Here is a 21,172-nt window from a genome sequence, read left to right on the forward strand (position 1 = left end):
AACAGTCCTATTGTTGTTAAGATTGCCCAAAAACCACTGATTTTTCCAAAATTGCCAAAAACTCCCGGTTTTTAATAAAAATTGTCAGACTAAAAATTACCTGTAATTTACTAAAAAGTACTGGTTCTTAACCAAAAACTATCGGTACTTTACCAAAATTCACCGGTATTTTACCAAAATTTACAAGTACCTACTTTACCAAAATTGACCAAAAATTCCTGAAATTTACTGAAAAGTACCTGTAATTTACCAGAAAACACCAATAATTAATCAAAAATTACCGGAATTAGTGGTACTTTACCAAAATTTACCGGTATTTTACCAAAATTTACTGGCAATTGATCAAAAATGACCAGTTATTGACAAGAAATTGCCAGTAATTTACCAGAAGTTACCAGTAATTTACCAAAAAGTTACCAGTAATTTACCAAAAGTTACTAGTAATTTACCACAAGTTACCAGTAATTTACCAGAAATTACCAGTAATTTACCAGAAATTACCAGTAATTTACCAGAAATTACCAGTAATTTACCAGAAATTACCAGTAATTTACCAGAAATTACCAGTAATTTACCAGAAATTACCAGTAATTTACCAGAAATTACCAGTAATTTACCAGAAATTACCTTTTGAAAACTAGTTAAGAAGTATCGATTTTTAGTAAAGTTATTGTGAAAAGGCCAGTTTTCTTTGCCAAAATTATCAAGCAGTCCAATTGTTGTCAAGATTGCCCAAAAACCACTGATTGTGCCAAAATTGCCAAAAACTCCCGGTTTTCAATAAAAATTGTCAGAGAGTCACTTTTTGGCGAGTTGACAAAAAGTTGTCATGATTTTTCGTCAAACTTCTAGAGAAGTGATTTCTTTCTAAAATTGTCAAAATATGTGCATAATAATTTCGCCAAAATTGATCAGAAATTTCAATTTGCTTTTCTCATATTTTGAAATTTTCAAAAGTTGAAAGTTGCACTTTCTAATAAAATTGAAAGTTAAAATTACAAAATGGCGCTGTAAGTGGGAGCTACCATTCGAAATTCTTAAAAAATTTTCCATCGATGTACCTTTTGATGCTTTTTCGAAATATTCAAGTTTCGAGATGGGATCTCTTAATGGAGAGGGAGCACCCCCACCCCGATTTTGGGGCAAAACTTTCAAAAAAAATTATTAGGCTTGTGATATATCGAATTGCATGTTTTTGGTAACGTTGAATACGAATATGACGTTAGATTTATGATTTGGCCCCATCCACGGCCCCCAGCACCTCCCCAAGGGGGGGTAACCTAAAAAAAAATGATTTCAATCGTGTGACACATGAAATTGTATGTTTTCGATATCGCTGAACACGAATATAACCTTAGTTTTTCAAATTGACCTCACCCATGGCTTCCAGAACCTCCCTCAATTGGTGAAAGTCCAAAAAATTTGTTAGAGACTGTAGATGGGGTTCAACCAAAAATCTGACCTCTGAAAGAAAAAAAAAACTGAACAAGTTAATAATTTTTTTTTTTTTTTTTTTTGAATTCCATCTTTATGAAAGTACGTTTTTGATGAAGATAGACCAAATCCGAGGGTTACAATTTAAAAAAAGAAAAATCGAATAAAATGTTTATTGCTCATTTTTTTTTAATTTTTTGAAGAGGGGACACGTCCACTTTTTCATAATGTAGAGGGATGAAAAAAATTCATCAGTATTTTTATTGAAAATGGATCAAATTCAAGGATTAGAAGGCAAAAAAACATGATTTCAATTTTTTGGATTTTTGTCCATTTTGAGAACGGGGAAGGGGGAGAAAACACTTACTTGAGAGATTCGTCTTTTAAAATTAAAAAAAAAAAAAAATAGTCAAGAAAATTAGGCCAAGTGAGGAAAAATCATTTCTCTAAAAGGCTCATGGACCCCGAGAAATTTAAATTTCCTGTGTAAAAATAAACGCTTTGTAGTTTTTGAGACACCCTGTTTTCGAAATCCAGCAAGTTCTCATCAATTTTGAAAGCTCGTGCTGTCGTAAATCCACATTCGTTCAAATCCCGCTAAAAAAAAAACGTTCTCAGGCATCAGCCAGCATTTTCTAAGCATACAGTAGGTGTATATATTCATGTGCCTGCCTACTGCCTACCTCTCACCTCTTTCCATTCATGCTCTACCTTGATGCGTGTGTTCAATGCAGTTAAGTTGAAAGCTCGAGCTCGAGCTACCTCGCGAATCGTGAAATCACATTCGTACAAAAAGCTGCTCGGTAAACGAAAGGGTAAGGGCATGTGTACGCCGTACGGTGGCGATAAGACGACTTGACGCGTTCAAAGTTCCGTTTCGAGTTTTAATTTAGGGAAAAATTTCACTTCACCGGTGACCGCAAACGATAACTCGTTGCTCGCTGGTCGTTATTTCCTAAAAAGTCGGACGTGATATGGAAACAAGCACTGCTCGCAAGGTGTACGGTGAGCAGAAGGAAGGGACAGTTTAAACTGCCCGGGTCGAACTGTTTCGTATCGTAGTTAGAGCTTTGCAGGCAACGATATTTCGAAGCCGTTTGCGTTTGGTGCCCAGTTGTGCAGATGTTCGAATTGTTGTGGGAAAAGTAACTAACTATTTAGTTTGGTAATTTAGCGGGTTAAAATTAATACCTGGAAACGAAACCGAAACGTGGGAATGAAAATCAGCTCAGTATAGACTTATTTTGTCGAAATTTGTGTAGGCTACTTTTCATCCAGTCTCGTCGAATTTTGAGATGGTGTGCTCAGAAAAGAAAAAAAAGGTGAGGGTAAGATGAAGTATGCTTAGAATTTTTTTCCAAAAAACAGTGACATCAATTTTGACTAATTTAAGGTGGCTGAATTCGAATATCGATCTATTTTTCATAGACCCAAGGTCTCAACATCCCCTCAAATTCCTACTTACAAAAAACCTCAACGATTGAAGAGACACTAAAGGAGCAGCAAAAATTCCAATTCCGAAATTCCAACCAAAAAAAAGCACTATAAAATCGTACAAAATATTCGCTCGCTCGTGCCCGACTCGTGGAACTATACGACGTATTTTTCACCATTATTACGTACAAAAACAGACGGCTAAATCCTCGCAGCGTTGGCCGCCGCATTAAATCACGAAGAAAAACGAGACACGTGTTTTCAAACGTGAAATGTGTATGAAATCTCATCACGAAGAGAAGAAGGGTTGGCTATTTAGCCAGCAGAATCGCGAATCCGGGCAAAAAGCAGTATGACGGTCGTAAAGTGAAACCTCGAAATATAAAAAAATGGTCGTGGTCGCATCAACCATCAACGACTCGGTGTGGCAGTCGCAATAATGCGCATTTATATTCGCCCTCTGTAATCTCAATTATTATCGAAATGAAAAATTATTTCGGCGTCTTCGAAGAATAATAATCGGCTAAGCGCAGATCATTTCGGTGAATTATTTTTCAACTCGAGAATTTGGTCTGGTCTCTGGTAAAATAGTATAGTAAGATAAGCTCTCTTGGTAAGGAGCAAAAACGACAAGTATTTTGCGAATTGTCAAAGAGTAGAATGAAGAATACGAAGAAAGGAGGGGGGGATACTTGAAGAAAAAAAACTGCACCAAGACCAAGGTGAAAAATGAACTGAAGCTCGATGGATTTTCATCTTTTCCAAACAACGATAAAAGTTAACGACGAGTACTGTTTGCTCTTTCCGAGTTTTCTTTGCTGCTTCCCATATTCGAGTTTATTCTCTTCTTCCATTTTTACGTCTTCTATTCGGCAAAATACCTACTCGTATCCCATCTCATTCGTTCATTCCATATAGCCGTCAATTATCACATAAAATACGATTATTTGGGAGGTGTTGGTAGAGATTCTTTCGATAACTTCTTCAACATTGATTGTAAGTAATGTGAAAGGTTCGCGAATTTGGTCAGTTTTTGTTGCCATTATTTCTACTGACTGGTATCCCCTTTTACTCTCGGATGAAACGAAAGCGAAAGTGAAAAGTTATAAAGAAAGTGGAGAGGGAGGGAGGGGAGAAAAGGTAGATGGAAATTGCGTTGCTTGATTTCAGAAGCTCGATTGGCACTTTTTGCTATCACGTGAATAACAACTTTTTTGCAGACCGGTAATAGTCCGGAGTATGACAATAGGAATGATTGCACCCACCCCCCCTGGATCTTCTGGAATAACTTTTTCCAACAAAATACCGGCCATTTTGATGTACAGGCCAGCAGAAATCGCAAATTTTTCTTCCCCGAAATTTTTTGAATTGAACAAAGATAGATCAAAAGAGCTTGCAAAAATTCATGATTTTCGGTGAACATTAAAAATCAAAAGCTCAAAAATGAGAAAAAAAATCAAAATTTTGCCAAATTGACCTGGAAAGCTGAAATTTAGAATATACCCTATTTTCAACTTGCCAATTCGATTGGAAACGGTTTCAAACTGTTTTGAGCAGTTCTGGAGCTTCCAGCAGATTTTTGAAATTTGAAATTTCCACAAAATTTTGTCAAATGAAGTTGTAAATCCGAAATTCGCGCTGAACTTCAACTTGAAAACGCTATGAAGTCGATTTTTCTGGTGGGTTCAAGTCATTTTGGAGCCTCCAGCGATTTTTTAAAAATTCTTGGAGCCTCCAGCAGATTTTAGACAGTTGAATTTTCACAAACTTTCATCAGATCCAGTTGAAAAACTTAAATTCATTCTGTTAATCAATTTCAATACTGCTTGATAGGTTTCAAGTTGTTTTGGAGCCTACAGCGACTTATTGGAAATTATTTGGAGCCGAATGCAAGTGCAGTTTGAATTTCGGATTTCCAACCGTGTTTGATAAAATCTTATGGAAATTTCGAGCATTGAAAAATCTGCTGGAGGCTCCAGTAATTTCTAAAAAGTCGCTGGAGGCATCAAAATGACTTGAAATTCATCTGCAGTCGACATCATAGCGTATTTAAATTTGTTTCAACTGCATTTGATGAAATTTTGTGTTAATTTCAAAATTCAAAAATCTACTGGAGGCTCCAGGAATTTTCAAAAAGTCGCTGGAGGCTCCAAAACGACTTGAAATCTACCTGTGGTCGACATCATAGCGTTTTGAGATTTCTTTCAACTGCATTTGATGAAATTTTGTGAAAATTTTGAATTCCAAAAATTGGCTGGAGGCTCCAAGAATTTTAAAAAGTTGCTGGAGGTTCCAAAACGCTTGAAATCTACCTACAGTTGACATCATAACCTAATAACGTTTGTTCCAACTGCATTTGATGAAATTTTGTGATAATTTCAAACTTTAGAAATCTACTGGAGGTTCCAGGAATTTTCAAAAAGTCGCTGGAAGCTCCAAAACAACTTGAAATCTATCTGAGATCGACATCATAGCGTTTTGAAATTTCTTTAAACTGCATTTGACGAAATTTTGGGAAAAGCTGAAATTTCAAAAATTGGCTAGAGTCTCCAAGAATTTTTGAAAAGTCGCTGGAGGCTTCAAAATGACTTGAAATCCACCTGCAGTTCGACATCATAGCGTATATAAATTTGTTTTAACTGCATTTGAAGAAATTTTGTGTTAATTTCAAACTTCGAAAATCTACTGGAGGCTCCAGGAATTTTCAAAACGTCGCTGGAGGCTCCAAAACGACTTGAAATCTACCTACGGTCGACATCATAGCGTTTTGAGATTTCTTTCAACTACATTTGATGAAATTTTGTGAAAATTTCGAATTCCAAAAATTGGCTGGAGGCTCCAAGAATTTAAAAAAGTCACTGGAGGCTTCAAAATGACTTGAAATCCACCTGCAGTCGACATCATAGCGTACTTAAATTTGTTTCAACTGCATTTGATGAAATTTTGTGTTAATTTCAAACTTCAAAAATCTACTGGATGCTCCAGGAATTTTCAAAAAGTCGCTGGAGGCTCCAAAACAACTTGAAATCTACCTGAGATCGACATCATAACGTTTTGAAATTTCTTTCAACTGCATTTGACGAAGTTTTGTGAAAATCAAAAGTTTCGAAAATTGGCTGCAGGCTCCATGAATTTTTGAAAAGTCGAAGTCTCTCTTACACAGAGTCAGTCCTTTGAGAGTGAAGTGGTCACTATTTCCAAATCAATCATCAAATGAGTGATTTGATTTCATTCTCAGAAGAAACTGTTGAATTTCTGACCATTTTTGGCATCATCTCATTATAGTTTTCAAGAAATTCCACGACTGAATGGATATTTCCTCTTAATTCGAACGAAATTTTCCACACCCAAACAAAAATTCGATTATGCAAACAATTCACGTAAAAAAATTGCCACTTTTGGGGAAAATTTCCGAATTATATCGAAATGCGTAATTTTTTTGTCATCGAGACCTGTCGAAGTACTCGAGATGGCATTCGATAATATCAACAATATCAATAATAAAACACGAGGTGAAATTAAACTCGACGAAAAACCACTCGTCGATAATATTATTGCTATTCATTTATATGAAAATATGTACACTCGTGCTAAAAATTTTCCTTCGTATTATTAGAGGAGCACTCGAGAAAAAAGCAATTCATTGGTAAAGCATTTCGAAAAATGAACTCGTGGTTTTTTTTTTTTCGTTTATTGTTTTCGCGTACCGAGTGACAACATTGACCGCGTGTAACGAGAACGACCCATCATCATCGACGAAGAAATATAATTCTGGTTGCGCGATAATTGTTAAATTATTATTCTCCTTGGCTTATAGTGTAATCACGGCGATTGATTTTAATCGAAATCGACTCGTAATTAATATTCCATTAGCATTGCACGTTCAATTGGTAAGATTTATTGCGCGCTCTTTAATAAGCTCATTGTGAAAATTACGCTATCCCCTCTCTACTCGTCGCCAGTCATCGTCGGTTCATTTCGCTTCCTATGTGTATAAGTTATAAAATACCTAGTACTCGTAGAAGCACATGGAAGCGGGCTAGCATTACTTATCGTATAAGTACATCAGCTATTTCTATCGTACGATAATATTAACGCCGCCTTATAGATGCTCTCGTATCTTCTCCAGATGCGATATTACTTACTCTCGGTGTTATTGCCATATTCTCAAATATAGTACCCCGTAATATCGTGATGTTGGGACTGGCAATTTTGGAAAATTACCCCCCTCCCTGGTTTCTCACCCATGATCCAGGTCTCGAACTTACAGCACCAAGCGCAAGCACCACGATACGTCTCAACTTTTGAAACATCCTTTCTCACCCTCGTCGCGGTAATGGTTTAATTAATGCTGGTAATTGAGCCCTGGCTCGCCTTATATAGGTACTATGAAAGCGAGAACCGTCGCGATTTACGCGCTTTTTACGCAAATTTCTAGCAGCGTTCGAATTCATTACGATGTAGGCGGTTTTAGGGTATGGCGCGTAAATGAGTCTTTGAAAGTAGAACTTTGCTCTTGGTCGATAATTTAGAGCAACGTTTACACACATTTGAGACTGTTGCGCGATGTTACGATTTAATTTTGCGGTATTCTCTCTTCTTTTAATGGCGTGTTTTATTGGAGCGAAAATTACACGCGGAAACCGTGTGTAAAAATTAGTAACGCTGGGTTTGAAAATCGCTCGTATTTTTTCTATGTAGAATAATGTGGTATTTTTGACTACTCGTAATTTGCGGAAGGTGTCCAAAAATGACGAGTGGGGCGGAGAGTTGCTTAATTTTGGGAATCGTTCGCGAACGAATTAATCTATTGACTAAATTTGGTAATACTTCTAAAAATTTTTGTTACTAAAAGTTATAACCAAAATTATTGAAGAAAAAAATGCTCTAACTGCTTTTTCAGCGTTTTTAATTCAATTTTTTCAAATTTGGTGGTTTTTTTTTTGGAAATTTTTCTAATTTTTTCTTAATTTTGAAAAGGAGGTAGATAGGGTAAATGTGCCTAAGTTTGCGCACCTAATTTTTAAACAGTCACTACTTTTTATGAAAAGGAGCTAGAATATTGAAATTTGTACAGAAGGTTCTTCAAACATTTGGCTATGATTTGCGCCAGAAATAAAATTTTTAATCGATTTAGTTTTTGATATTTTGACCAAAAACCAAAAAAAGTCAAATGCGCAAACTTAGGCATATGCCTTCCTAAGATTGCGCAGTTATACCTATTCCAAGATTGTGCACCAGTGAAAAACAGAAATTCGTCAATATCATTTAACTAATAATAAAAGTACTACAAATGTCTCACTCGAACGTGAATTTGAAACTTTGAAGTGAACTACACTGGAAATGAGCTCATATCTAGCATTTCCAGCATTGCACCCATTTCTCCCTAGCTTTTGACAACAAGTAAACTCGATTTACGTATATAAGGGGCCATTTCATTCACATTAATTGAATTTTTCATGAAAATTTCGAAAATTATCATTATTAGCATAAAAAAACAGCAAAAAAATAAAAATCGCAATCTTAGGCACAGGGTTGTTTTTTAAAAAAATTGAAAAATTGAAATCTAATTAAAGCAGAAAAAAATCGAAATAAGTGCTTAGAATAATCCTCAGACAATGACGAATCTAAAAATAGCTTATTTAGATCTCTACTGCCATTTCCATAAAAATGGTCGCTCGCGACTTTTATTGGAAAAGTTATAAAAAAATTAAAAAAAAAAAGTTTTTCGCTCGTCAGTTGGGCAAGACGTGGTGCTGCCGTAACCAAAAAGCGTCAGTTATGGTGATTTTGAGTCCTCTTTCAAGTAAAGGGGGTATCAATGTTGTAACTTTCACTGGTTCTGAGAAATCGTTACTGCGCAATCTTAGGAAGCGCGCAAACTTGGGCACATTTACCCTATGTAGGTATTACTCATTCATTATTTTTGAATTTCTCGTTTTTAGTGGATTTTTACTGAATTTTATCACCTTGAAATTGCTCAAAATCTCCGATTTTGTGTTTTTTTTTTGGTGTGAATTTTTGTACTTTTTTCTCAATTTTGACAGATACAATTTTTTTGTATTCATTCTTTTTTTTACTTTTTCGATGATTTCTCTGGAATTTCCATTTTTTTCGTTTTCAAATTTTGGCGAAATTTCTCCAGTTTTGATAGACATATTTTTCAACTTTGAATTTGCACGATTTACATATAAATTAGACATTGAAATTTATCTAGGACATAGAAAAATATATACATAGATGAGTAAACAGGTAAAAATTTATAAATTATAAAAATTTAGAGATCATCATCTGATGTTATTGTTGATGAAGAGTTATCTTGAAGTCCAGGTGATGCATTGGATTGAAGTTTTTTCTTGAGTTTTGTGAATCTGACTTTCATAGTGTGAGTTTCCAAAAGCTGTGATAGTTTCCTTCCAGAATATTGATGATACCTTGGATATCATTGGTGAATTCGTTGACCATAAGGATGGGAGATTCTTTACCTTTTACCATGTCCATCATAAGGCTGAAGTTGGCGAAGTTACAACACACCTTCTGTTTCAGACGCTGCTTTTCACCTTCAGGCTGCTGAGTAGGCTCAGGCTTTGTGGTATCCTCGATCTGACTCCTTGTTTCAACGGTGTCTGCTACAGGCGCTGAATACGCTGGTTTTAGGTGATCCACTGACACCAAAACAGCTTTTCCATTGACCTCTACCTCAATCGCCTTATCTTTGTGACGAATTACACAATAGGGTATGGTGTACAGTGGTATGAGCGAAGCGAGTTGGGTCTCAACTCGTAAGAAAACATGTGTGCACGTGTCCTACGCTTTTGGCACAAAAACCAGTGAATCTACAGGCCATCTGAACACTTTTCCAACACTCTGTAACACTGTTTGGAGACTCTTCACGAATTCCGGCGCATTTTTCAGCTCAGGTGCGTCTGCCATAAAATCTCCTGGTAAACGAAGTTCTGCACCTAGTGTGAGCTGCGCTGGAGACACTTTGAGTTCGCTGTTGATTGTTGATTGCAAACTGAGCAGAACTGCTGGCAACACATCCATCCATGCTGTAGTTTTATGCGCCATCACTGCAGCTTTGAGAGTTCTATGCCACCGTTCAACCTTTCCATTGGCCTGAGGGTGGTAGGCTGTCATGTGTATACTTTTTGAGCCCAGAATAGCGGACATTTTTGAAAATAAATCCGATTCAAACTGACAGTCTTGCTCGGTGGTGATGGTCGCTGGTACTCCGAATCTAGGGACCCACTCCCAAGTTGAAGCTTCTCCTCCAAAAGTTATAATTTCCTTTAAATTTTGATAATTTTTTAAGGGATGGGATGGGGTGGGGGGACTTCTTCAAGATTCGATGAGTTTTTGTTTCCATTTCACCTTTCAAGGTGGATTTTTTTTCTGAGTCTCGATATCGTTCATTCGTTGATTACTCTTCCCTTTCTCCTTTCCTCCCCATTATGGGGAAGATCTACCAGGATTTTTTCTCTTTTTGAACAATTTTTTTTCTCAAATCGTCTTTAGTTTTGCTTGAAATTTGTCGATGATTTTTCTTCAAAATTTTGTCGATTTTTCTCCGAACTCGTACTTTTAAATTATCTCAAGTTCTTTGTCCTGAATCTTCAGAGATTTCTTCTGAACTGAATTGTCACGAGTTTTTCATTTTCACCCCTTCCACAATTTTGTTTTGAATTTTATCGATTTGTTTTGTTGACTAAATTTTTGTTCTTGATTTCAACAAAACCGTTCTTCTTGAATTTTTCGCGATTTTTATGAAATTTTTTTCAAATTTTGCGTCAAATTTTAATAATTTTTTGTGCTTAAATTTTTTTAGAATTCTCCTGTTTACAGTTTTTTGTGATTTTGAGAGGTTTTTTTTGGATTTCAAGACTACGTTTTTATTTTGAATTTATTTTTGGGCTTTCGTGATTTTTTTCACGTTTTATTCTTTTCAATTCTCGTAGATTTGGTTTCCCAATTTTTCGACGATTTTCCTCAAATTTTCGTGTTTTCTCTTGTGCCTAAATTTTTGCAAAGTTTCCGCAATTTCATCATGAATTTTCATGAGTTTTTTTTCAATTTTTAATGCTTTTTCTTAAATTTCAGTGCTTTATGTTGAATTTTGCTGTTGAGTATTATTTTCAAGGAATGATTTTGATGTTTTTTCACATTATTCTGTGACTAAATTTTTTTTCTCTCCAGATCTTGATCATTCCTCTACTTCCTGTTTTGGTCATTTTCTCTCAATTTCAATGTTTTTGTTGCATTTTTTTTTTTTTTTTTTTGAAATTTATTGTGTCAATTTTTGCCAAGCTTTGATGTCTCTTTCTCGCGAATTTGAGGATTTTTTTTCATTTCTGAAGCACACCGTACATTTTTTGTATTCGAATTTTTAAAATGATTTTCACAAATCTTTATTTTTCCCAAATTTGGATTACAAGCTTGCCCCCCTCGTCCTTTATGATAGAATTTAATGAGTTTTCTGTTCCAAAATGATTCTTATTATTTATGGAATTTTTTCCAATGTTTGTTTATTCTTTCTTAACACACGAATAATTTTTTTTATCAATTGCTCGCTCGTGTCGAAATTTCTGCAATTTTACAATCGGTATTTTTGTGTTTAATTTTTCGAAATGAGTCTGGAACTCTGGATAAGATTAAATTATTTAGTTCCTCTCTATTTCGATGGACTCACCCCCCCCCTATCTTTCAATTTTGCAATGTTTTTTTCATTAGTTCGGATGTTTCCAGAACCAGATATATTTTTCATGCTACCTTTTTGCATTTTCATCCAGTTTACTTTCGAAGTGTTGATAAATGGTTTTCATTTGAAGTATGATGATTTTTCTGGTTAATTTTTCCAGCAGTTTTGGTTACTAAAGTTACTTTTTTGAGAAAAATTTGATTGCAATCTCTAGTTCAGCCCAATAATCAAAATTGGGCTGCTCCAAGGGGGTAGATTTTGGCATTCATGATGCATTTTCAAAATTTTGGGCTTCCCCCTCTTCAGAGGATCCAATTTCGATCATTTGCAGAATCTCGCCTCATTCAAGAGTAGAATTAGACTGATGTAAAAAAATAGATATAGAAAAGAAAGAAAACACACACGTTTTCCTGCAGCGATCGTTAACCATATAGCATATACACAGTTGAATCGCACGCATGTCTAAATAGTACAGTACATCAATCTTCTTTCTCTCTTCCCATACACATGCGAATTTACACGACCACCATATCTCATCTTCGACGTGTTTATCAAACGCATACTCACGAGACTCACGCACCAGTGGTGAGAACCTCGATCCGCCCGTTCACCACATCAGTTCCAGGCTTTTCACCTCTTCCTTCGTCATCATTTAAATTGAAACATCCCTGTTGGCAAATTCGAGCTGTTCGATCCGTGTAACAACGTAGGTAGGTACGCTATTTCGAGCACACAGGTTGTTTCATTTCACTAATATTATCTCACAAGCTCTAAAATACATTTCTCTTTTTGCCTATACCTGCGAGTAGAAAATGTTCGCAAAAAACCCAGCTTTGCAGAATGGAGAATGGGACGGGTACATCGTTATTGTCGTAGTCGTCTGCCAGTCCTATCTCTCGCTCTGGTTTTTTTCGGCCTTTGCGAACGGTAATGTTTTTTAAAAAGCTCCAAAATCGATAATCACCAAGTTCTCTCGTCGCATATAATACGGCCCACGCCCACTTCGAATCCCAGTTTATGTATTTTTTTTGTGTAGCCTCCGTCGTCGTCATTGCGAACAATTTTTTTTTTCGATTCTTCTCTCAGTCGAGCTTTCGGCCACGAGCGTATGAATTTTCAGCATCAAAGAATGAATCCAAAAGGTATACGTAGATGTAATGGGTACGAGGCACATAATGTGTCAAAGGGCGAAGGTACATAATCTTGTTTTTTCAGCTGGAAAATTTTCATCATCGTGTTGGTAAACATGGCGTATAAGAGAGCTAAATTTTCCCACTGAAGATACCCCCACCTTACCTCTTCTGACACGCGAACGCATCCCCGACACTTTATCTTTTTCTATACGTGGTACCTATGAAGAAGATTCTCGTGTAGGCAAAGGTGCAAATCGATTCTTAGGTCGTTCGTTGTCGCCATTGAGAAAAGTTTAGGGCGGTTTTCATGAAATTAACTCCAAAGGGGAGGTGCAAAATTTACAATTTTCAAAAAATACAAAATTCATGCGAAGATTGGGGCCCAGTTTACGACCCTGAACTCCAAAATGGGCTCCAAAAGGGGAGGTGCGAAATTCTCAATTTTCAAAAATAACAATGTGATTGTGAAAATCAGGGTTTTTAAGAGCCCAAAATGTCTTTTTAAAGATTATTTGATCCCAAATTCCTAAATCGGTTCTAAAAAAGAGGGGCCCAGTTTATGACCCTGAACTCGAAAATGGGCTCCAAAAGGGGAGGCGCAAAATTTTCAATTTTCAAAAATAACAATGTGATTGTGAAAATCAGGGTTTTTAGAGCCCTAAATGCCTTTTTAAAGATTGTTCGATCCCAAATTCCTAAATCGGTTCTAAAAAAGAGTTGCAAATGCAAAACTGAAACTTTCGTTTTTCTAATCTAAAATTTTCTTCTATGCTATTTGGATTAAGTATCCCTTGTTCGAAGTCGTGAAACTCAATGCACCATTTCCTGAAAAATGTCTAAATACAGCTCCAGGAATTGGCTTTGTTTTCTACCAAAGTCGATTATGTCTCACGTACATTTCTGAATGGGTTCTCACCTCTTCTCTTCAACGTCCTTATATTGAATAATAAATCTACGTCCTAAAAATATCCTCTCCCCCTTATATTTTTTTCAACCTCGTAGTTGGTAAAATGGACATAGTCACATTGAAACAACCTTACACATTATTAACCTTTTCTGCGACTTACAGCGTAGAGCTTTTAGTGGTCAATTTTTCATATACGCGTCGAATCGCCGAATCGATATTCCTTTCATTCCTCATCCTCTCTCGTCTTCGTCGTCTTCGTGCTTTTTGTGAAATAACAAAACGTCAAAAATCTTCGCTCATCGCCAAAGCATATAGTTTTCAGCTCAAGGTACGTTATAGAGTCATAAATAACTGTTATCTCACACCTAGAATGATATATGTTTGGTAAATTACAATATTATGCATATTCCACCGAAAAAAATACTTACCTAGATACGTTTTCATCAACTTCTTTACGTTAGGTATTTTTTTCGTTGGGTTGTTTTTGTCATTCATTTATTACATATTTGATGTAAATATTTTTCCAACGTGGTTCTCTTCATCGCTTACGCTATATTTTTGTCGACTTGTCGTTGATACATATACCTTCGCTACGTATTTTCACACTTGGTTGACACGTACGATGGCTCTGGTACGTGTAAGCGTATGCTTTACACATTCTCTAAACGTAAGCACGCGTGAAATGCAAAAATATTCTAGTAAAAAGTTTCGCTATCGCGAATTAAAACTCAAAACTCGAGCCAACGAATTACGTAGTCGTATAATCGATTATGCCTTCGGCGTTCGATAATCGAAAATCGAAATACGTTTCTGTTGCCTCGTGTCGTTTTTTACGTATTCGAACGAGTGCGAAGGGCTCGAGAGCTGAGGAAATTCCCCGAGAACTGAGAAGACGTTGTATGAGAATTTCGAGAGAATTTTTTTCAATAATGTCTGAAATTGGGAAGGACTGAAGTGAGAATGATTCGAGTTAGCGAGCCTCGTGAGCTTGGAAAATACAGAATTTTCATCGAGTCCGGATCATTTCAAACTGAATATCGAATCAATTTTTAGCCCAGGCCCTTGTCTTGGCCTTATTTAACCCATTTCGTTTATAGTCCGGCATTGGCGAAAAGAATAATTGCACCCCCCCACCCCTCCACCCCATCTTCAGCGACAACGTTTTTCTTGAAGGAGACATCCGAAGGAACATTTTACAGCAAACTTGCCAAAAAAAAGTTGGCTTTATTTAAAAAAATGGCGATCATTTTGATTGACAAATCAGCCGAAATGGAAGATTTTGCTCTCCAAAATGAGACTCGCTTGAAATATTTTTTCAACTGGGCAAATCTGGATCGAAAAAGTTTGCAAAAATTTGCCACCAGACAAAATTTCAAATGCAAAAGCGCATTTTTCGATTTTTGGTGAATTTTTGAAAATCAAATTTTGGCCAAAAATGAGAAAAAAATCAACATTTTGCCAAATTGACATGGAAAGCTAAAATTTGGAATATACCCTATTTTCAACGTGCCAATTCGTTTGAAAACGGTTTCAATCCGTTTTGAGCAGTTCTGGAGTTTCCAGTAGATTTTTGAAATTGAAATTTTCCACAAAATTTTGTCAAATAAACTTAGAAATCCGAAATTTATGCTGAACTCCAACTTATACATGCTATCAAGTCTATTTCTGGTGGGTTTAAGTCATTTTGAAGCCTCCAGCGACCTTTTAAAAATTCCTGTTTGAAACTCTAAATTTTCACAAAATTTCATCAAATGCAGTGGAAACAAATTTCAATACGCTACGATATGTCGACTGCAGGTGGATATCAAGTCGTTTTGAAGCCTTTAGTGCATATTTGAAAATTCCTGGAGCCTCCAGTAGATTTTTGAAATTTAAAATTAACACAAAATTTCATCAAAATGCAGTCAAAACAAGTTTCAATACCGTCTACGCTATGATGTCTTCGCAAAAGAATTGCTCAAATGAATCAATTATTCTTCACTGGTTCGTTCAAAAAATTAAGTCGTTCGCGAACGATTCGATAAAATGAATCACTGAACCGACGTTGGTGAACGACAAGATCACCCGAATGAATCGATTTCAAGGAATCAATATTTTCAAAAGAGTCGTTCGCAAACAGTTCACCGATAAAAAATTACTGATTTTTATACAACCAATGGATCAGTTCGTTCGCGAACGACTTGCTCGAACTGATTATTCATTCTTAAATGATTCATTCAAATGACCGACTTCACGAACGATCTGATAAAATAAATGATTATGGTAATGATTCGATTTCAAAAATGAATGAATGCTTTTGAAGTCGTTCAAGAACTCAATTGATTCATAAACAGGCCAATTAATTCGTTCGCGAACGATTTACTCGAATGGACGAATCATTCGCAAACGATTCATTCGAATGAACGAATCATTCTCGAATCTCGAATGATTCATTAATATGAAAAGAGTCGTTCGCAAACGATTCCGTGAAATGAATTAACGTTCGTGAACGATTCGATCTTTCAAATGAATCGATTTCGAAAAAACGACTCTTTCGAGTAAGTCCTTCATCAACAGTTAATTTCAATATTTCATTTTCATCGATCCATACTCGAACGACTGATTAGTTCGTTCGCGAACGATTCGCTCGAATGAAAGAATCATTTTCAAATGATTCATTAAAATAAAACAGGTCGTTCACAAACGATTCGATGAACTGAATTAACGTTTGTGAACGATTCGTCCATTACAATGAATCAATTTCAGAAAATAATTCGTTCGAACGAGTCGTTGGCGAACCCCTTATTCGAACAAATAATTGATTCATACATTATCAGCTGATCACATTTGTCCAGAACGACTCGCTCGAACGAATCGATTACGTTTACTCGAACAATTCGTTGAAACGAATTGTCAAATCGTTTTAATGCGAACACGAATCGTTGAATGATAATAACTAGTAGGTAATTTAATCTATTCAAAAAATGAAACACATTAGCATTAATAATATTCAAATCACTCACCTTTAGTCATTAAATCACCGTTGAGATCAGTTCCGGTTCTCATCAATTCATTTAGATATTGATGAAGCGCCGTCATATTATCTAAAGGGCTCATCGCGTTATCAACTTCGCCATTTCCGGTACCACCGTAACAGTTACCGTTGTTCAGTTGTGTATGGTCCTGGGGACAAAAAAAAAAAATAGTAAAAATTAGCATTAGATTTTCTCAAAAATTCCAAATAAATAATAAAAACACCAAACATAATTATGGGGGGGGGGGGAACGTAGCCCTACGTAACTCGATAAAAATAATATTCAAATTACTAGAAAATTCTTCACACAACTCGAGCCATTCATCGTCTCGAAACATAATCTCGCTCACATTCTGTTCGACGTTCGATACCATCATCATTCAACCACGTTGGGAACTTTTCCAAAAAAGCAAAAGCGAAAAAAAAACCTAAGATAATGTTACGAGACCGTTAAAAGGTTTAAATATTTCGTGACATTCGTACAAAAAGCATTTACAAAATCGTGCTCTTTTTCGAGCTCGTATCTCGAGCGAAGACAAGCAGGGAGGGAAAAATTCAATCTTGGAAACATTCTCGCAAACATTTTGGTAAATTGGTCCGAGAATTAGATACTTTTAAAGAAGCTCCAAAGTGTTGGAAAATTTAAACGCGCCACTCGAGCGTCGTGTTACGACTACAAATTAATTTTTAATTTTACCCCTTTTTTTTCATTCATCTTCGCTTCATTCTTATTCGTTTATTTTTTCATCTTTGTTCGCTGCGTCGTTGGCTGCTGGATTGCGTCGACAGCAGACAAACGAAAACTACAACGTTGTTAACATTTCCCATCGGTATGCGATAATTATCGTGTCGAATAATTTTTCTTTATTTCGAGCAACCCTTTCAAAGTAAAATACAATCGTATTTTCATCCAGAAGAGAAGCACGATGTGTCCGGCACTAATTCGAGCAGAATATGAGGACAGGTCAGTATAAAATGAATGAAGAGACGAGTAAATCATGCTGGAATATTTTGCAAATTCCTATGAAAATTATAATATGTACTTCTGCTGTGGAAAACAGTCTGAAAAAGCCAGAAAAAAATATCGATCACTGGAAAAAAAAAGCAAGCTAGGCTTCTCGACTTCCTTGAAAAATTACTACACGATCATTTCCGCCTGGTTCAGTCAAAATCTCATGATAAATGGGTTAATTTCCGCAAAAACAATTGTGGAATATATCGTCACACAGAAACCATTCATTTTTCGTCACTGCCCCCCCCCCCTTAACTCCACCACCACAGCTGTCATCTCGCTAAAAGAAATTTCCCAAAAAAACAAACCTCCAAACGATATTTTTTACATTCCTTTGCCCTTTCTTAAATAATTTTAAAGCTTTACGAATCAAGCCAGCAAGCAAAAAAGGCTGTGAAAAAACGATCGAATTTTCTCGCAGCAGCCTAAAGTGTTTTTGAAAGCTTGACAAGGTATAGAGGAGGGCCCAGAAGAGAAAGAAATTCAATCCGATTTCATTAACGTCAAACTCTCAGCATTCGTACAATTATGAATTATACGCCCTGAAAGAAATCAATTTTTTATTCTCGCTATTCGTCCTCGTCGTTCTCGCATTTTATACGCGTTTTTCTTCTCCTAACTCCTACTTCTCATCTCGTATTATTTTCATCTTCGCCTCCTCGTTCGGTGAAGAAAATATCGGTAAAATGGTGACAGCGTCGCTGCGACGCGACATTATATATACAACCTTATACCGGGCTAAATTTCCTTCGAGCTTTTCTTATGTGTAAGTATATGCTTGGTGGAAAAATACTTTCATATATTTACCAACGAACGGCGGCGGCATAGCCTTACGTGTATAGTACATAAAAAGCTTTTCGTATATTTTTACTGTTTGGCCATAATGCAATTTGCGTTCGTGTGTAAGGATAAAAATTGAAAAATCGACGCACTAAAATGGACCGATTAACGTGTAAGTGTGTTCGGCTTATATGCTCTCGTTTGTATAAAGTTGTTCGGTCAATAAAGCATTCGCCGAGGCATTATAAAACTTGCGCCGGCCAAGTTTACTTTTGATCAGTCCGAGTAAACAATTTAGATAAAGGAGCACGAGAACGAGAAGCCTAGAGTGAAAAAAAATATAAAATTTCGAGAAAAACGACGCGACCGTAAAAAGAACGAATGTTCTCATTTCGTTCGATAAATTTTGGTAGTAAAATGAAGGAATAAGAGTCGAACCGAAGGCAGAAATCGATCAATTTCCAACAAGGCGTTTTTGTCAATGTTACAAACTATGTTATGGACAATAAGTTCCAAAAAATTGAATAAACCTATATCTACAGCAATAATTCTTTAAAACGATATGATAAAAGAATCATTCTAATCATTTACAGCAAAAGAATCGTTCACTGATTCGTTCTTGAAGAAATCTTAAATTTTAGCAACGAATTCTGATGATTTATTTGCTGGAATAATTTTCAAAAATATTCAATTCGGAAATTTATGAAAAAAATTGGCAAAAAATCAATCGAATCGTTCGCGAACGACTGAATCAATACAGTATGAATCGTTCACGAACGTTCTAATTTCACCCGAGAGACTGAGACAGAAAAGTGGATCAAAATTGTGACTGATTGTGCGATTGAGGTGTTTATAAACGATTCATCGAGAAAATGATTCATTCGTTCGCGAACGATGGAATCAGATTCACATGAATTGAATTGTTCATGAACGTCTCCCATAGAATAAACGTGAGAGCTGTTGTACTGATTCGTTTCCATAGAACTAATCGAAAAAAACGAATCGTTCATTCGCGAACGACCGAATCAGACACACAAGAATCGTTCACGAACGTCTTAGTTTCACTTGAAATAAAACTGAAAGTAAATCTGGCAAAATATTCTAGATTTATGTTATCAATATATCATGTAAAATCTAAAAATATTTTAATAAAATATCAATTTTAACATTTGCAAAAAATTCGCTCGCAATTGAACAAGTCGTTCATGAATGAATTCATCTTTCTCTGATGTTATCAATTCACATGTGATCGCAAAACCAATTTGTTCAGAAAAAAATTAATACGGAGTTTGTTTTATCGTTCGCAGAAGAGTAAAATCGTACATTTTCTGATCATTGATTCAGCCGTTCGCGAACGATTAATACATAATTGCACATCAATTATCATGGTTCGAGAACGAACGAGTCACTTTGTCAACAAATCATACGGAAACGATTCAATTATCTGTAGTTTTAATTCAATTCAATATTTCAATCACCACGTGAAATTCGACCGTTCGTGAACGAATCATAAAAAACTGATTCAATCGTTCGCGAACGAATGAATTATTTCCTCGATGAGCAGTATTAACACATCTTAGAAGAGAAACTCTCACGTCCGCAGAATGAAAAGCGTTCGTGAACGAATCATGCGAGATTGATTCAGTCGTTCGCGAACGAATGAATCAATCTTTCAATTTTCAATCAATCCTATTGAAACGAGTTCATCTGTTGAAGTTGAGATTCACTTGAACATCAAGTAAAATTTCAGACTAAGACGTTCGTGAACGATTCATGTAAAAGTTAAAACTGATTCAATCGTTCGCGAACAAATGAATCATTTCCTCGATGAGCATTACTGAAACATCTCAGTAGAGAAACTCTCACGTTCGCACAATGAAACCCGTTCTAGAACGATTCATGCAAGATTGATTCAGTCGTTCGCGAACGAATGAATCAATATTTCAAATAATCATATTGAAACGAGTTCATCTGTTGAAGTTGACATTCACTTAAACATGAGGTAAAATTTCAGACTAAGACGTTCGCGAACGATTCATGTAAAACTGATTCAATCGTTCGCGAACGAACAAGCGAATAATTTTGACAATGAGACGTAGTGAAATGATTCGATCACGACTTCGGATTCAATGTTACAAATTTTACATCATGTGAACTTGAGGTTGAGACATTCGCGAAGGATCCATATAACACTGATTCAATCGTTCGCGAACGAACAAACGAATCATTTTGTCCATGAACTGTAGTGAAACGACTCAATCATGACGCAGTTTCGATTCAATTTTACTCCACGTGAACTTGAATCGTTCGCGAATCATTCATGTGAAGATGATTCAATCATTCATGAACGAACAAATGAATCATTTTGGTCATGAACTGAATTAAAACGAAACAACTCAATCAACCATAGTTTGGATTCGAACTTTAACGCCATGTGAACTTGAGACGTTCGTGAACGATTCATATAAAACTGATTCAATCGTTCGCGAACGAACAAAAGAATCATTTTGGCCATGAATCGCAGTGAAACCTGTAAAACAACTCAATTATGACCCAGTTTGGATTCAATTTTAAGCCACGTGAACTTGAGATGTTCGCGAACGATTCAGGTATAATTGATTCAAACGTTCATGAACGAACAAACGAGTCAACGAGTCATCTTGGCCATGAATTGAATTGAATTGAAACAAAACAATTCAATCAGCCATAATTTAAATTTGGATTCAATTAACAAATTTTACACCATGTGAACTTGAGACGT

At 35.9% G+C, this 21,172-nt stretch overlaps 1 protein-coding gene across 2 annotated transcripts in view; it reads right to left on the reverse strand.

Moving 5' to 3' along the window:
- The window catches only part of LOC135846476 (cytoplasmic polyadenylation element-binding protein 2-like), a 273,109-nt gene that overhangs the window by 86,921 nt on the left and 165,016 nt on the right, over positions 1-21,172 (reverse strand). For both annotated transcript variants that reach the window (XM_065365595.1, XM_065365588.1), the window contains exon 2: positions 16,609-16,768. In XM_065365595.1, coding sequence (XP_065221667.1) covers positions 16,609-16,768 — 160 coding nt within the window. The remainder of the gene's footprint in view (positions 1-16,608; positions 16,769-21,172) is intronic.

Source organism: Planococcus citri, chromosome 1, assembly GCF_950023065.1.
Source record: "Planococcus citri chromosome 1, ihPlaCitr1.1, whole genome shotgun sequence".
Lineage (NCBI taxonomy): Eukaryota > Metazoa > Arthropoda > Insecta > Hemiptera > Pseudococcidae > Planococcus > Planococcus citri.